The sequence below is a fragment of the Labeo rohita genome, chromosome 4 (assembly GCF_022985175.1).
Source record: "Labeo rohita strain BAU-BD-2019 chromosome 4, IGBB_LRoh.1.0, whole genome shotgun sequence".
In the NCBI taxonomy this organism is placed as follows: Eukaryota; Metazoa; Chordata; class Actinopteri; order Cypriniformes; family Cyprinidae; genus Labeo; species Labeo rohita.
The window spans coordinates 34,538,816-34,557,810 of record NC_066872.1 but is presented as its reverse complement, the minus strand read 5'-3'; the positions used below and the strand labels follow the sequence as shown (position 1 = coordinate 34,557,810).

Below are 18,995 nucleotides of genomic sequence, written 5' to 3'. Positions count from 1 at the left end.
AAGAAAGAAAAAAAAACATGTTTTATATTTTACATTTAAAATGTATCAATATTATATTTATTACAGCCAAGTATGAATCTCATCAAGTTAGTGTTATTAAACATTTAACATTTATTAAAATAATAACTCAAGGCAGCAACAGTTTTAACAAGATATTTCATTTGTATCAGCTATTCTTTTTTAATAGTTAACTTTTAACTATTTTTTAAATTCAGTCAGTCATCAAAGCTGGGTAAATATTAATACCTTTACTTTAAATTTCAAGCTGATCATTCACTAAAAACTCCCACAGATGTTTTCATGCCATTTTAAGTCTTATTTTGATGAAACAAAGTGGTTATATCTAAGTGTGTAAGTTGTTTACTTACTTTTTTATTCAGTCTTCCCATTAACACTTCATTCAGACTGATATGCAAACACAGCAAAAACACAAGAGGCGGGATTTATTGCATGAACCAATCACAGCCTATCATAACCAGTCATATCCAATCAAATCGCGATGGAGGCATTGCCTACTCTCATGTGACTTTCCCCCATTTATTCTCAGTTACCCCCCATCAAACTCACTGCATGCTTTAGGCAGTGTTGCCAAGTCTGCTTTTTCCCCTATGCAATTTTTAATACAATTGCCGCTGGTTTTTCATGTATGCGGGTTGAAGCAACCCCAAAAGCGTGATATTTAGCCCTTGTAATGCATATTTTACCAGTCCAAAAATGGTATTTTACCTCGATTTTTAACGAAAAAGCAATTGGGTGGGTTTTGTTGTGAAAACCTGGCAACCCTGGCTTTAGGGGGTCTGTTAAAACTCAATGGGCTCAGGGGAAGCAAGACTCCCGCTGTAACTTTACCTGCTGGTGTTACTGTCGGCAATGTTTCTTTAGAAAAACAAGTGATTTACACACTTCTTAATGTTAAATTTCGTAATATTGGTGTTAATTGTTTTATTTTTATACTAGGGATTTTTCTCATCCAATATTTTGAGGAGACACTGCCCTGATTCTTGCTTAAAAGTAAAAAAGACCCAAAAACGAAAAGATAACAGACGACTCCAAATGTAAAGGTATCTTCAAATCTTTTTATTCTTCTCTCTCCTCTATCTTATACAATGCATAGAAAAAGACATTTAAGACTCAATGATTCCTTTTCCTGACTTCATAATACCCTTACATAGCAGACATGTTAATAGTGGTTCGCCTGTTGTGAATCAGTAGATAGATCTTCCCAGAGGTTCTGGAACTTACAGTCCCTTCCCTTATGAGTGCTTCCAAAAGCATCCCAAGTGAGATGCTGAGTGAACTTAACTCTGTGCACTGTGTATATATTAGTGTTTGCGAATGGCATGAAATGGAGGCTGGCCTCTAGTTGACATGTAAAACATTCGTTCAGACAAACAGGATGGCCCAAAACCCCTGAAACCCTGGACACTCACTTCGAGATGTTAGACAATGACGTAATCTGGACAAACAGCTGTACAGGCTTAGAAAAATAGTATCTCTGCAGGTTTCGTCTTCACTAGAAGAATGTGAAAAATAGCTAAGATGCAGAGAAGCATAAACTTTTCCGATGTGTTATGACAGATTCTATCTCTATAATCAAACAATCCTACATTTAAAAAAGAAAAAGAGAATCACAAGACCAATTTTTAAGAACTAACACATATTAAAAAGCTATTGGAACATTTTCAGCACATTATTCTTGGCAAATCCTTCATTTAAATCATCCCTATCGCTGCAAGTTTCAGTGGCTGTCAGAATACTGATAATTTATTTAGTCACTCTTTAAGAAATTTGTCAGCCTAATCAATCAGGAAGTTAATTAATAATGCGTATGGCGTCATAAAACGGAGCTGAACTTTGACCTTCCTGATCAGACAACCACAAAAGTTAATCTGTGGACTGTTTAACTTTCCAGGCTTGTTTTCCAAACATAAATCTCCAAGGCCAATTTTCCAGACAAATATTAACGTCACTCCTAAGCTAAAATGTAATTTTGCTGGAAAGCTACCACTGGAAGTTTAATATGGGAAATCGTTTATGGGAAACCATCTCAGAAATGCCCTTCAGAAAGATTTTTCCTTGAAAATCGATATCTATTTCTGGAAAACAAGCACTAAATGGAGTGTCTATTTCAACAGTATTGCACTCTATGTCATAATCTTGGCTAATATGCAGGTAAACAGCGTAATAGTGTTAAAACTATTACTAGGAACATCACAGACGGCATTCTTGAATGCGAAGCTTAGTAAAATACATTCTCGTGTACCTCAAATCTGTGTTCTTCGACATAGCGTATCGTATTGCAAGCTACAAAATGTAATTTCACAGGCTTAGTGTTTTACTTTGTGCATAGATCAGTCTATAGGGCTGTGGTCTACATGAGTCAAGGTAAAAATGGGAATTCGCTTCGAGGACGGGATTCATTAGACTAAGTGGAATGTACCACTGTCAGTTTCAGAACAGGAAGAGGTTTAATCATCATCGCCGCCGTCTCCTGGCGCCCGTGTAATTCGACGGCCCCCCCGCTTCCCGGTTGGCCCCTTGGGTTTGGCAAAAGCTTGCTTGTGCGCATGCTGCTTGGGATGAACCTCTTCGTACAGGAAGTCACTGGTCAGTTCATCGCCATTGTCGATTTCCAGCTGAAAGGAAGAATTACAGGTTGAAAATTGTAACAATAAATTGAACTGTGACATTTGTTTCCAGGAATGAAAGAGGATGGTGTCTGCTGTGCTTAATACTACAGTGAAGCGAGTTATATAGGTAAGCAAATAGAACATATAATACCTTTTTGGCAATTTCAATGCCCAATTTTTTCTCCACTGTGTCTATGAGAGGATTCTTGCAGCTTGAATACAGCATTCGCTCTTTGATGCTGCATTTATAACCAGGCATTGAATAGATGAACACTGCAAACACACACACACACACACACAAAACACTATTGAAACTAATGACATATGGGACAAAACATGTTCAACAATATTACTTTAGGTTAGGTTTTAAAATTCAAAAGTATCCTTGAAAGTACAATAATGCACATTTAACGTAAACCCTAAATTGTTCTTTGATCTAAATACGTGTTATAGATTAAAATATAGTAAATTTTAAAATAAAGGAGAAAAAAATAAAATATTTATTTTATTATATTATATTTCATTTCATTTTATATTTTATTATTTTATTTTATTATACAGCAAGAAATTTAAATGGTAATGGTACATTTTTATTTTATTTTATTTTGCAAGGGTAAACTGAAACGTGACAGTAAAGACATAATAATTTTAGACTTCTTTAGACATTAAAAAGACTTCTATTTCATATAAATGTTTCTCTTCTTGAACTTTCTATTCATTAAAAAAAAAAAATCCTGAAAAAGTATTATTTTCTACAAAAATATTAAGCAGCCCAACTGTTTTTAACATCATAAGAGCAGAATGATTTCTGACGGATTATAAATGGTAATTTAATTTAATTTAACCTCATTTTATTTAATTTAATTTTATATTTTATTTTATTTTATTTTATTATTCAGCAAGGCATTTCAATGGTAATGGTACATTTTTATTTTTATTTTATTTTATTTTATTTTATTTTATTTTATTATTCAGCAAGGAATGTAAATGGTAATGGTTTATTTTATTTATTTTATTTTATGTCAGAAGAGACCAAAAGTAACAGTACAGACATTTTTATATATATATATATATATATATAATATATTATTATATTTATATAATATTTTATCAAAGAAATTTTTTTTCATATAAATGCTGTTCCTTTGAACTGGCTATTCATCCAGAAATACAATCAAAAATACAAAAAATACTGAGGCCCAACTTTTTTCAATATCATATAAGCAGAGTGATTTTTGACGTACAATAAATGTTTATTTTATTTTTGAATTTTATTTATTTATTTATTTTTATTTTGCAAGAGTGCACTAAACTGATCAAAAGTGAGAGTAAAGACATTTATAATTTCACAAAAGATTTCTATTTCATATAAATGCTGTTCCTTTGAACGTTCTATTTATCAAAAAATCCTGAAAAAATGTATAATTTTCCACAAAAATATTAAGAAGCCCAAATGTTTTCAACATAATAAGAGCAGAGTGATTTCTGACAGATCATGTGACACATAATGTGATCATGAAGACCAGAGTAATGACTGCTAAAAATTACGTTTTTCCATCACATATATAATTTACATTTTTAAATATATTAACATGTAAAACAGATATTTTGATTTGTAATAATATAAACATAATATTACATTTTTTACCTTATTTTTAATCAAATGCAGCCTTTGTGAGCCTAAACATTTTTAAAACATACGCACATTCCATATTCTGTATGTACAATGTACATTTTATATATTATACGTTTGATGTGCCTCTCTTACCTGTGGACTCAAGGTAGTCTCCTTCATGAGAGTGTTTGTAGAGGAAAAAGTGGTACCTAGCTGCATCATTTGGGATCCTTTTAGGCAAATCTTTCAACTCTGTGGGAGCCGTGCTGGACAACTTAATGGATTCTTTAGGAAAATCTATTTCCTGTTAATAACATACACATAATTAGTATATTTGAATAGTTACTAAATTATTTCCACCACATGTTGGTGGTGGTTCTGTGGGTAGTCAGACTGTCTTCTAACAGTAAACATACATACATTTCAGATTTTTATGCAATGTACAGAATGAACAGGATGATACAGGATGAAATAGAGAGGGATAAGCTGCTATTGTATTGTACTGAGCTGCTGGGAGTGGTGGAGGAGAAAAAAGGCCTGAAGTACCAGTTGAACGTAGTTAATCCTCTTCTCCCTGAACTGCTCCAGAGCATGAATAGCTTCTCTCTGCATTGGGAACGCCACTCCCTGAAGGGTCTGCTGCTTTGTGTCAACATGGATGTCTGTCTGCAACTGAAAAACACACACATATACGCCTTTAACAACGTGTATGCACTGGCCTGTAATCACCAAAGCAGTCAGGAAAGAGCTCTGCAATTCCTGTATAATGCAGCGTTGTGACACTGTACCTTCAGACTTGAGAATGTTTTATGTTTAACTAGATCTATGACCCTTAATTAATTAGCATGTCACTGGTGTTGCCAAATCTCACCGCCCGCCCCCAACTCGATCCACCAAAGTAAGCTTAAAGTGCTTTTTCTGCTTCATTAAGGTTTACTGCATCACAAAATATCAAAATAACCAAGGATAAATTATAAGGCTGTGTTTACATGAATTATTATACATTTATTGTTTCATTTATATTGATATTAATATAATAAATTAGGACATATACCCATATACTGCTGGAAATTCAGCTTTACCAAAGGAATAAAGTAAATTTTAAAATATATCAAAATAGACATTTTAAATGGTAATAATATATCAAAATATTACTGTTTTTGCTTTATTTTTGATCAAATAAATGCAGCCTTGATGAACATAAGAGATGTATGAAAGCCCGTTTCTGCCGCTGAATAAAAAATGAAATATATTGCGACTTTATCTCACAATTCTGACGTTTTTTTCTCATAATAGCGTGATATAAACTTACAATTCTGACTTTTTTCTTGCAATTGCAAATTTGTACATCACAGTTTGACTTTTTCTCGCAAATTCTCGCGCAATACTGGCTTTTTTCCCTCACATGTGAGTTTGTATGTCACAATTCAGACTTTTTTCTCACAAATGTCATTTTTGTAACTCGTAATTCTGACTTTTTTTCTCACAAATGCAATTTTTGTATCTCGCAATTCTGATTTTTTCTGGCAAATTCGATCTCGCAATTCAGACTTTTTTCTTGCAAATGTGAGTTTGTATGTCGCAATAAAGATTTTTTTCTTGCAAATGCGATTTTTGTATCTTACAGTTCTGATTTTTTTTTTTTTTTCACAAATGTGAGTTTGTATGTCGCAATTCAGACTTTTTTCTCGCAAATGCGATTTTTGTAACTCATGATTCTGACTTTTTTTCTCACAAATGCAATTTTTGGATCTCACAATTCTGACTTTTTTTCTTGGAAATGCGAGTTTGTATCTTGCAATTCTGACTTTTTCTGGCAAATGTGAGTTTGTATGTCGCAATAAAGATTTTTTCCTTGCAAATGGGATTTTTGTATCTTACAATTCTGATTTTTTTTCCCTCACAAATGCAGATTTGTATGTCGCAATTCAGACTTTTTTCTCACAAATGCGATTTTTGTATCTCACAATTCAGATTTTTTTTCTCACAAATTGGAGTTTATATCTCGCAATTCTGACTTTTTTTTTTCTTAGAAATGCGAGTTTGTATCTTGCAATTCTGACTTTTTCTGGCAAATGTGAGTTTGTATGTCGCAATAAAGATTTTTTCCTTGCAAATGCGATTTTTGTATCTTACAATTCTGATTTTTTTTCCTCACAAATGCAGTTTTTGTATCTTACAATTCTGGTTTTTCTTTCCTTACAAATGTGAGTTTGTGTCTTGCAATTCTGACTTTTTCTGGCAAATGTGAGTTTGTATGTCGCAATAAAGATTTTTTCCTTGCAAATGCGATTTTTGTGTCTTACACTTCTGATTTTTTTCTCACAAATGTGAGTTTGTATGTCGCAATTCAGACTTTTTTCTCACAAATGCGATTTTTTTAACTCACGATTCTGACTTTTTTTTCCTCACAAATGCAATTTTTGTATCTCACAATTCAGATTTTTTTTCCCTCACAAATTGGAGTTTATATCTCGCAATTCTGACTTTTTTTTCTTAGAAATGCGAGTTTGTATCTTGCAATTCTGACTTTTTCTGGCAGATGTGAGTTTGTATGTCACAATAAAGATTTTTTCCTTGCAAATGCGATTTTTGTATCTTACACTTCTGATTTTTTCTCACAAATGTGAGTTTGTATGTCGCAATTCAGACTTTTTTCTCGCGGATGCGATTTTTGTAACTTAATTCTGACTGTTTTTCTCACGTATGCAATTTTTGTGTCTCGCAGTTCAGATTTTTTTCTCACAAATGTGAGTTTGCATGTTGCAATTCAGACTTTTTTCATTAAGATTTGCAACTTTTTTTTTTTTTTAGAGAAAAAAAAAAAAAAGAGTCAGAATTGCAAGACGTAAACTCACAATTGTGAGAAAAAAGTAAGAATTATGGGACAAAAAGTCACAATTACATTTATTTTTTTATTCAGTGGCTGAAACGGTCTTCCATAAATATGTCTTTCAAACACACAGAAAATTCTTACTTTGAATGGTGCACTTAATATATAATATAATAAAAATAACATTCTGTGCTGAACCCACTGAATGAACCTCCTGCGTTGCCTCTTTACCTCTTTTCATCCAGGATTGGGACCATCATTTTATCCACCCATCTACTCTCTCTTTCAACAAATTAATAAAAATAAAACACCACAAAGCTGCTTTCCTCTCCTCTCATACATGTAGATTAGTGTAGCATTATCTTCCTCCCACAGCTGCTGCTGCAGCTCTGGGGGGAGTTCAGAGAGCCTTTCGATTGGTTCATTTACACTGCCTGTCATTTTCAAACAGCCAATGATGCGTTTAAGAGTCAGAGCATATCCTTTTATGGCATGAGGGGAGGTTTGTATGCGTTGCCAGCAGCATCCTTTGCAATTGGTTCCAGGAGCTGGTTTAAATGAGAGAGTGCCTGGAACTGAGCTTCTCTATTTTTAGTCAGCGTATGTTTGATGTTAAATATTACATTACATTTATGTTTTTAACAGACTTTCTTACACAAATCATGTTATTATAGTAGGCTTTGACATATGCATAGTGATTTCAGACATTCTTTATAGTTTTTATATGCATAGTGCTCAGAAAAAAGTGACTTTTAAAGAGCCCAATGGCTTCTAAAGAGCAAGGATCCATCATTTCGCTTTAAGATAATGTTGTGCATAATGTAATGAAACAGTCTTTCGATTCAGCTCATGAAAAAGGCCTGATGTGAACTGTTGAACTGATGTGGTTTTCACCCAATTTTAATAAAACCTCAGCAGAGCCTGACTAAGGTGTACACCCATGCTGTGTTTATGTTGAAGTCAGCATTACCTCATTGAGTTTGATTTGCCTCAGTTCCTCCTCTGCTGCAGTCAAAGGCAGAGGCGCCGCCTGGGAGCTGAGGTACTTTTTATAGCCATTTAGAGAGACGTCGTCCTAAGCATAAAAGAGACGCATTAGTGGGGAAACCTATGGCTGCAATCCATTCATGTGAAGGTTTGATTTAAAGAATGGAGGAGGATATATCTCATACCTTTACTGTGCCAAAAATCTCCTCTTTAATGTGGCCACCACCAAACTCTTTCTTCAGCGTGGCCCTTGTAGCAGCATACAACATCTTTTGTCGAACCTGAAAGGAAAAGAGGTTTCAAAATAAGTTTTTGCATCTGTATGTTTTCAAACATTATCAAACAAACATATACACTGCCGTTCAAAAGTTTTGGATCTGTAAAATTTTTAATGTTTTTTTTTAAATAAGTTTCTTATGCTCATCAAGGCTACATTTATTTGATGAAAAATACAGAACAAAATGTAATTTTGTGAAATATTATTGCAATTTAAAATAACAGGTTTCTGTTTTAATATACTTTACCATATAATTTATTCCTGTGAAACAAAGCTGAATTTTCAGCATCATTACTCCAGTCTTCAGTGTCACGTGATCCTTCCGAAATCATTCTGATATGCTGATTTATTATGAATGCTGAAAACAGTTGTGCTGCTGTATTTATTCTAAATAGACATTTTGTGTTTATAATATACACCACTATTCAAAAGTTTGGGCCAGTAAAATTTCTTTTTTTTTTTTTGTACAGAAACTAATAATTTTATTCAGCAAGAATGTGTTAAATAGAAAAAAGTGATTTCTATTTTGAATAAATGCTGTTCTTTTTAACTGTTTATTTATCAAAGAATCAAAGAAAAAAAAAAGTATCACAGGTTCCAAAAAAATATTAAGTAGCACAAAATTCAGTGCTGCGTCACAGAAATAAATTCTATGTTAAAGTATATTAAAACAGGAAACCTATATTAGAAATTACAGTAGTATTTTACAATATTACTGTTTTTTCTGTATTTTTGATCAAATAAATACAGCCTCGATGAGATGAAAAAATTTAAAATCATATCCTAAACTTCTGAATAGCATTACATAAACATATAAAAGTGACATATATTACAAAAGTAATATATATTGTTATATATTCTCATATAATTATGGTAATACTAATACTACTAAATGAATAGTTGAAAAAAAAAAAAAAATAACATGGCCATCCAAGATAAGCTTATTTCTCAATTGGAGCACAATTATTATTACATTACTTGCTCACCTATGGATCCTCAGTAGTGAATGGGTGCCGTCAGAATGAGAGTCAAAACACACAACTCCAGCTGACTTAATGAAGGATTTTTTTTGCTTACAATAATGCAGCTTTTCACTTCACAAGACATTAATTGATGGACTGGAGTCGTGTGGATTATTGTGATGTTTTTATCAGCTGTTTGAACTCTTATTTTGACGGCACCCATTCACTGCTGAGGATCCATTGGTGCGCAAGTGATGCTATGCTAAATACTTTTCCAATGAAGAAACGAACTCATATATACCTGGAAAAAAAAAAAAAAAAAAAAAAAAAAAAATCAGCAAATTTAAATTTTTGGGTAAACTATTCTTTTAACACTTGAATCTTGATTTCAATTTTAAAGTTGTTTTATTATAGGAAAGCTCTTGGTTTGAGCAATTCGAGCTTGCTTTAGATCCGCGTGAAAGAACGACTGATTTGGGTGCGACTGGGACTCTAGCCATTTCAGTCTCCCTCTGGTTGTTGAACATTGAGGGAGAAAATTAGAATTGCAAATTTGTAGCACAGAACCACAACTGTCCGTTTTCTGTATCAGGTCACCTTGTGCTTTTCATAAAAACAAAAAAAAACAAAAATACTGTGAAAGTAGATTAATGTCAAACTCTTTTGCACAGAGTCTCCATTATATGAGCTTACCTGATATGTTATATTACAGTAAAAAATCACATTACAGGGGATCTCCACAGTTATATCTGCACTTACTTTAGATATACTCGTTTGTTATAACAATGGAACAATGTCCTTGATGATCATATCCACATAGTGCTATAAAAACCTCTTATTATAGGCTGTTTTAATATGGACAGGCTTAACTGGCAAACAGATATTTTAAAGAGCTTTAAACCAGGGATACTATGTATATGGAGTGGATGGATTAAAATGCACTGTCCTCTGGTCTCGCAGAAAGGAGACGACAGCACAGAATGCAGACAAACTCACTGGAGAGTGATCCGGAGACCAGGCCAGAAAGATCCACTCGTAACCCTGGTTGTTGGTGCTGTCCAACCTGTAGAGTAGGTACGAGGGCATGTCGTCCTCCACGAGAGGGAGAACACAGTTGTCCCATTCCTGGTCCCATTTCTTGGCAGCCCGTTTACTGCCGCCAAGAACTAACTTCTCTACAGGAACACAAGAGAAGAAAGGAAAGTGTGATATGAATCTTTGGTCGTACAATGACAATCTCTTTGTGTTTTATGGTATTTAGTTCAGTCAAATACAAAATAAAAAATTACAGAACATTATTTTGCAGTTCAGAAAATGTGAGATATATATAAAGTATCACAGGCTCCAAAAAGCATTAAGCAGCTGACTGTTTTCAACATTGATAATAAATCAGCATATTAGAATGATTTCTGAAGGATCATGTGACACTTAAGACTGGAGTAACAGCTGATGAAAATTCAGCATTGCATCACAGAAATAAATTATATTTTAAAGTATATTAAAATAAAAACCATTATTTTATATTGTAATAACATTTTGCAATATTACTGTTACTATTTTTATATATATATATATATATATATATATATATATATATATATATATATATATATATATATATATATATATATGTATATATATATATAATGATATATATTTAATTCATACTTTGAATTTGTAATGTTTTTTCATTTTATGTTTTAGTTAGTAATTTTGCAATTTTTATTATTTTGTAATTTTCTGTTTTTTCTGGTTTTATATATTAGATTTTTTATTATAGTTAAAATATAAAAATATATATAAATGTATTGCATTTTTTATTAATTAGATAATATTACTTTTTGTTACTATGTTGAATTTTTTTTTTTATTTTACGTTTAAGTTAAAGTTATAGCAATTTTGTAATTTTATTATCTTTTTGTTTTATTGTATTTAGTTCAGTCAAATACAAAACAAAAAATTTACAGAGCATTATTTAGCAGTTCAAAAAAGTTTTTTATTAAAGTTAGATTTTTATATTAGTTTTGATTAATATTTTGCTTTTTTATGTTTTATAGTAATTTTGTTTTGTATTTTTTTTTACATGTCTACATAGTGTTCATTATTGTTAATTATAATGTAATTATTTTTATTATTATTTTATTTCAAGCAACAAAAATTGTTATATGGTTTTAGTTTTAGTTAACTTTAACAACCCTGATGTAAGATAACAAATAAAAATCAACAACAATACAGAGTGAACATATTTATAAAAAAAAGGAAAATTTTAACTTGTTTCTTGTTTTGTGTTCTCATGTTTGAAAGGGTTTTAATAACAGTGTTTTTTTAATTATTATTTAGTTATTGACTTGTGAATGTAACATTTTGCTAAAAATAATAAATTAAGTAATTTTGTTTTTAAGGAAAGTTGGTGCTTTGTAAATAAAATAAAATATCATTAGGTTCTAAATTTAAAGCTTTTACATTTCATGTTATGTTCATTTTTAAGTTAATCAACATCGAAAGAGAGAAACATGCACATTCAATTGTGCTGGTTTACTTTAAAAATCCATTTAATAAATGTTTGCGCTCTGCTGTGTAGAACTGTCATCTCACCATTTTCAATCACTACTTTGATGAGCCGATATTCTCCATTCCGGGCCTTCGCAAAGATTTCTTTCACTTCCCCGGTAGCTGAGAAGAGAAAGCACAGGGCGAGAACAGGACACAATGAGACCATTTATTCTGATGTGAAACAAAGCTAACCATCTCTGGACAACGGAATTGAAAATTGGCTGATGAACCAAAGTGAGGAATCTAAAGAGGCATTGTTAGGGACAGTTCGAAGACTGCAGCCCATTCCTGAAGTACGCTCTTTGAAATTCTTTGCAATATGATTATGCAAGGTGATCCTTAATTAAAACTTCAGCATGACTGCATTGATTCATACACTTGTTGTCATGGTAACACAACGCCACTGCAGTAAAAGCTCAATGTAAACACATGTCTATTGCATAATGCCTAGCAACACCTATGAATAAAGGTGACACGATTATTAGAGATGGACCTTTGAGACCTGCTGCCTTCCTCCCTAATCCTCATACTACTGATAGTGAAAAACCAATCGGAGTCTATTTGCATGACCATATTAGTGCAACAAAAGGCAGAGTACTCTTGACACAGATTCACTGTCTGGCTCTGGTTTTGTTTATTGCAAGCTCGCAATAAAACTCTATAAGGCAATTCAGTCTCAGCGACGATCACAACAGGTTCTTCTGTTTACAAACAAGCGCCAAATAAACAAACGCGCATTATAACGACGCAGGAAACTCCGTCTGGCTTATTTGAATTGACGATTAAATATCGTAAAGGATTTTACCTTGGATGCCGGTTTGATGAGACATTCTGGTTCTCCTGCGTCGGCCGGTTGGTTGATGGTAGTAGTGAAAGAACACGGAAGTCGGAGAATGAACTACAGTAATTTGAGATGCCTGTCATGTGACGCCATTACGTGGCTCCGCCCACTGCGGCGTGTTGTGCGTGTGCATGAGTGATGATTTCCAAGAGACTAAAACTACAAATGTACTATTTGTGAAAATAAAAATGATTTTCAGACGTCCTGAAAAAGAAAAGCGATTAAAGTATGTATTTGTTTTATTCATTTTGTGGTATTTTACATTTTGAGGGATTGGAGGTAATTATACCTACAAAAGTTTTTAATCAGGTTTTTATTTTATTCTGTTTTAGCTTTTATTTTTTATCTTATTATTTTATTTTATTTTAGCTTTTATTTTATTATTATTTTTTTATTTTATTTATTTATATTTAGCTTTTTTTATTTTATTTTATTATTATTTTTTAATCTTATTTTATTTTTAAGTTTATGCCATATAATCATCACATTTGCATCAAATACTGAAATTACCTTGCCAAGATAGTGTAAGGGGGTCCATGGAAAAGTTTAGAGAAAAACTATGAAAAAATGTTTCAATAAATAATAAAATAGGATTAAAATAAATAAATAAATAAGAAATACATTAAAATAAACAAATACAAATGCATTTAATTTAATTTAATTTTACTATCTTTCACTGTTGCACTGTGTAAACACTGTGTTTATACATCCACACGTAATGCTGTAAATTTCAGCATTGCATGTGGATGATGATATTTGGATGTCCGTGGCATCTACATGATTGAAAACCCCTGCACGTTGCAGTTCATGCTGAGAGAAGCAGGGCACTTGGCATCTGGCTGCGTGCACTTGGGACAGCTCTTGAAAGCGGTGGAATTTCTCAAATGCAGGGTGGGGTTGCGAACATCCCACAGAAATACTATATAAATATACTGCCAGACTATAGTGTTGATTCAGTTGCTGCATCTGTGTGTGTGTGTGTTAAATGAACCACAAACTGGGAGGAGTGGCATAGAGCAACGGCAGGGCAATTCATGGTAAAAGCAGACTAAATCTTCCTTGTGAATTAGAGGTTACTGGGCCACACACCGCACTGCCAAAGGCCTTCATCAAGATCCTCTGCAATAGCTCTGTGTGTAATAACATACTCTATTTAAAGAAGTCATTGCTATTGTAACTTAAACTCGACTGTTAATTAAAAAAAAATCACTTTTTTTTTTTTTTTTACTAACGTACCATATCCATCTTATTTTGCAATGCGAATATAAGCTGAATGTGCAAGACTTGAATGTGTCTGAATTACTAAGAACAACAAAACACAGTAAATGGTAAAACTGTTTGAGTTGTAATATTGTCAGAATACCTTATTCATGCAAAAGTCATTGTGATTCGTGCAGCTCCTGTTTATCTGGTTATGTAAAGCACACAAAGGACAACAGCTCACAGCTGTGAAATGCAGAGTGCCTGGATTTTCACGACGACTCACATTCAACACGTCCTTGAGTATCATTTACAATCTGAGCAAACTAGGACACTATGCAATATGACTAATAAAGTTAGAAGCTCACGCATTCAAATGCGCATGAATCACAAGCTATTTCTGGAACGTGCAGTATACAGTGTCATTTTTTTTTCACTGCGTGTAATATGCCAAAACGTGCAGTATACAAAAGAGCATGTATATATATATATGTGTGTGTGCGCGTATGTATGTATATTCTATTCAATAATGCAATGGGTTCGTTGTATAGATCAAAATTATCAATTTTTCTTTTATGCCACAAATCATTAGGATATTAAGTAAAGATTATGTTCTATTAAGACATTTTGTAAGTTTACTACCGTAAATATATCAAACCTTAATTTTTGATTAGTAATATGCATTGCTAAGTGCTTCATTTGGACAACTTAAAAGGCGATTTTCTCAATATTTTGATTTTTTTGCGCCCTCAGATTCCATATTTTTAAATAGTTGTATAAAAATTATCCTATCCTAACAAACCACTACTCATCAGTTGTAAATGTTTTACAAACCTGCCGCTTACAGGTTGTGTGGGTATACACCCTCGTGGGAAAAATCTACGAATGATGAGTAAAACATTTACAACTGATAAATTGTTTACACTTTAGATTAGGGGATGCAGAAAGATTTGTAAATGATTTATTCATGATGTGATCTTCAATGGAGGGTAAACATTTCAATGATTGCCATTTCAATTCTTTATAATTGATTAATAATATATTAACTAGTAACTTATTAACCATTGACTAAGGATTTGTTTGATTATTTCATGACATGCTATTTTTTTAAAGATAACTTGTGACATTTGTAAATCGTTAGCATATTACTTAATCATTTTTGAACGTATAGTGATGTTTTGTAAATTATTAGTTCATCATTATCTAATCACTTGTAAATGATTTATAACTTAATCTACAAAGCATAGATAAAATACTAACATATCACTTATTAATCGATTACGAATGCATAATCATGATTTGTAAATGATTAGTGAATTATTAACTAATTACTTGTAAATTACTTGTAAATCTATATACATACACAAAACTGTTAGCATATCACTTAGTAATCTTTTATAAATGTCTTGTAAATGATTATTTCATCATTAACTAATTGCTTATAAATGACTTACAACTGAACGTTATTATAAAGTCTTACCATATGTGAAACATTACAAAGTTTATAATCCCTACCCTCCGCTAACTGTTCCCTAGTGAAAAATAAATATACTAAAATGTATTTAAATTACATTTATTTCATGCTAAGTATACCACAAATACATTTACATATTATGTACTTAATAAAAATACCCTGCAATTGTACTTTTTGTATACTAAACTGGTATATTTTAAATCTGCTATTGGAACTAATTTTGTACTTAATGCACTTTAAGTGTGCCAGAGTAGTGCAACTAAAGATGTACTTAAGTATATTTGATTGTGCTAAAGTGGAACTATTGCAAGTCTCTCATGAACACTCATACAACAGTTAGCGGAAGCTAGTGATTACTGTTAATAAAGTTTTAAATATGGATATTTTTGTCTTACACAAATGCAGCAATTCACTTTCAGAAGGCCTTATTAACCCCTTGGAGCTGTGTGGAGCACTTTTTATAATGGATGGATGCACTTCATCGGACTATAAAATCTCAACACCCATTCACTGCCATTATAAAGCTTGGAAGAACCAATATATTTTTAAATATAACTCCAACTGTATTTGTCTGAAAGAAGAAAGGCGTATACACCTAGAGGGCTTGAGGGTGAGTATTCATGGGGTAATTTCCATTTTTGGGTGACCTATCCCTTTAACACGGATCAAAACAAAGCTCTAAGGGACTTAAAGTAGATTTGAATTAGATTGATGTATGGTTTGTTAGGATAGGACAATATTTGGATGAGATACAACTATTTGAAATTCTGGAAAAAATCTAAATACTGAGAAAATCCCTTTAAAGTTGTCCAAATGAAGTTCTTAGCAATGCATATTACTAATTAAAAATTAAGTTTTGATATATTTATGGTGGTAAATGTACAAAATATCTTCATGGAACATCATCTTTACTTAATATCTTAATGATTTTTGGCATAAAAGAAAAACTGATCATTTTAACCCATACAATGTGTTGTTGGCTATTGCTACAAATATACCAGTGCTTCTTAAGACTGGTTTTGTGGTCCAGGATCACAAATACGACGCTACCCTAAGGTCTATAGTATTAATGCTGATTAAACCACTAGGTGGCGCCATTATCTTATCTATTTTAAGAGCTAGACGCCTCACTCTTGTTATTTTTTATTTCTTAAGTTTAGACTAAATCCAAGAAAGCAGTTGCAGAGAAGTATTCGCTTTCTCCAGATGCTGTCATTTTATAAACTTAACAGAGGGAGAAAATCTTCATTACTCATTAAACCCATCCCTGAGGCATAGCAGTCACACCAGGCAAACAAACTAAAATTAATTTAAAGGCACAGGACGAAGTTAACAAGCTGTCATGAGACAAATGCTCAGTCAGGAAGGTTCTCATGCAATAAAAAAAAATCTCCGGTACACACAATAGGCCCAATATTGTTTGGCCTTCCTGTAATGGGAAAATAAATAGACCCATCCAAAGCTGCCATCAGGTGTTTGTCCAAAACTGAAAGGCCATATCAAGATACATATAGAGGCCATAACTCAAACTGTCTCATTTGTTTGAGTGTGTATATGTGTGTGTGGCGACGGCACAGACTGAGAAAGAGAATGAAAATGTGTAGGCTCATGTTTTTTGTTGGTGTGCGTAGGAGGGAGAAAGGTAGAGAAGAGAACAGATTGAGCCTGAAAAGATGTTTCTGCTCATGACTACGGTATTAGTGTACAAAATTACGCATGTGCCTATAAAAGCACCTACTGTAATGATACATACCGTATGCCCACTGTTAGCTCCTTTTCAAATGTCATTACTGTGAAACATCACCGCAGGAAAATCCCAGCATTCATCCTCTTAACCAAACAAAAACCAAATTACACCCCAAAGAAGATGTTATACCTGTGTTTGAAAGATCTGCAGGAAAATTCACATGCATTAGACATAAAACAGATGAATGCTTTCTCATTTTATCGCTGCTGAAAGTGCTCTTGCCTTCATCCGTCAGCGGGCTCTGGGTTTAGTGGCTTTGGCACAGCCCGGCTGCTTTATAGCTCATATCCAGATGGACATCACCAACTTTTGGTGCTTAAAATTTCATGACCTTCAACAGCAGAGTAGGAGATTTATGGTCACCGCACGACACCCAGTCCTACATTTATGAGGGAGTTTCACGGAAAGCCACTTGAATTTATAATCAGCGAGAATGTTTCATTTCACAATGGAACTCAATACATTTTGTATCAGCACCCAAGGCAATTATTGTCTCTCTAAGACATGTTGATCTGCCAAACTGTGTGTTTACATGAAGTGTAATGACTGTGATGAGTGCTTCTCGATTATGAAATCATTTCCCAGTTGTGACTTCTGTACAGTATGTTTTCTTTCAACCATGAATCATGCAGAGAACACAATTTTTGATAATTTATGAGCTTTCCTCAAAACCGTGGGATTTCAAACATTCAAACATTAAATTATCGAGCAGCAAGCCTAGCCTGTATACATCTCTTAATGCATTATGGGAAATCAGACACACCAACAGAGGTATAACAAGTTTTAAGAAGGTTTTCCTAACATTTCCATAACGTGAAACTTTAAAGGGGTCATGACATGGATTTTTTATTATTATGATGATGTTGATGTTTACTTATAATGTTAATGAAGCACATAAATATGTGGAAAAATTATTATTTTCAACCCTCTGTCTAAAATGAGTTGTTTTAAAGGGCGTGTCCTTTAAGGCTTGTCAGTAATTGGCCAATGTTATGATTGGCTAACGTCATAGCATAGAAAACAGTATCAACGCCCCCTTGCTATTGCGTGTGAGTGTTTTGACAACATAATCAAAATAAAACTCATTTCCAGACAAAGCATTATGAAGTAATTTACTTACAGTTTATGATGCAGCTGCAGTCGGATCTACACTGTAAAAAACAATTTGTTGAGTCAGCTTAAAATAATTTGTAACCTGGCCGCCTTAAAATGTTAAGTTCAGTCAACTCAAAAAAAGTTTATTCAACTTGAAATGTTAAATTATACTAAGTGACAACTTAGATATTTGAGTTGAATCAACTTAAAATTACAACTTAACATTTCAAGCTGACTAAACTTATTTTAGTTGACTGAACTTAAAATTTTAAGGCAGCCAGGTTACAAATTATTTTAAGCTGACTCATCTCTCAACAAATGTTTCTTTGTGAACTCTCCATGACGCTGTGCCTCGTTTACAAAACAAAATGCTCTGAACAATCCTCAGACTAGATCTGGAATGTCATTAAAAACAGACTATCCACTTGTTCCTTACGGTAGGATCCTTCTGATATCTGTATAAAGATGTGAACAGGCTATTTTAAACCAAACGTGTCAAAGCAAATGTTCTTTTACTCCATTTGTCCTATTGATGACATACTCAAGTGCGTGGACTGTGTCAGAAAGCGAATGTGCATCTGTATACTGTATCCAGTGTAGACAAGACAGCGGCAGTGATTGTAATTTCAGTTTGCTTTTAACGCAACATTAACTCACATTCAGTGTAATCAAGTGTCAGACATCAGACAACAAAAGTAACTATAGTCACAAGTTACTTCATTACCAATAGAGTTTAATAGAACTAATTAAACTATCATTAGCTAATGATGCTTTTGGGAAA

The 18,995-nt window shown here is 32.9% G+C and overlaps 1 protein-coding gene across 1 annotated transcript; it reads right to left on the bottom strand.

The window, feature by feature from the left end:
- Positions 1–2,290: 2,290 nt before the first annotated feature.
- Positions 2,291–12,765, bottom strand: twf1b (twinfilin actin-binding protein 1b). Its single transcript, XM_051108540.1, has 9 exons — positions 12,663–12,765; positions 11,900–11,977; positions 10,301–10,479; positions 8,251–8,346; positions 8,049–8,153; positions 4,792–4,917; positions 4,399–4,549; positions 2,782–2,903; positions 2,291–2,636 (listed from the first exon to the last, which is right to left on the bottom strand). Exons 1-9 carry the CDS (start codon positions 12,685–12,687, stop codon positions 2,469–2,471), a joined length of 1,050 nt encoding a protein of 349 aa, XP_050964497.1. The 5' UTR covers positions 12,688–12,765; the 3' UTR covers positions 2,291–2,468.
- Between the last annotated feature and the right edge of the window lie 6,230 nt (positions 12,766–18,995).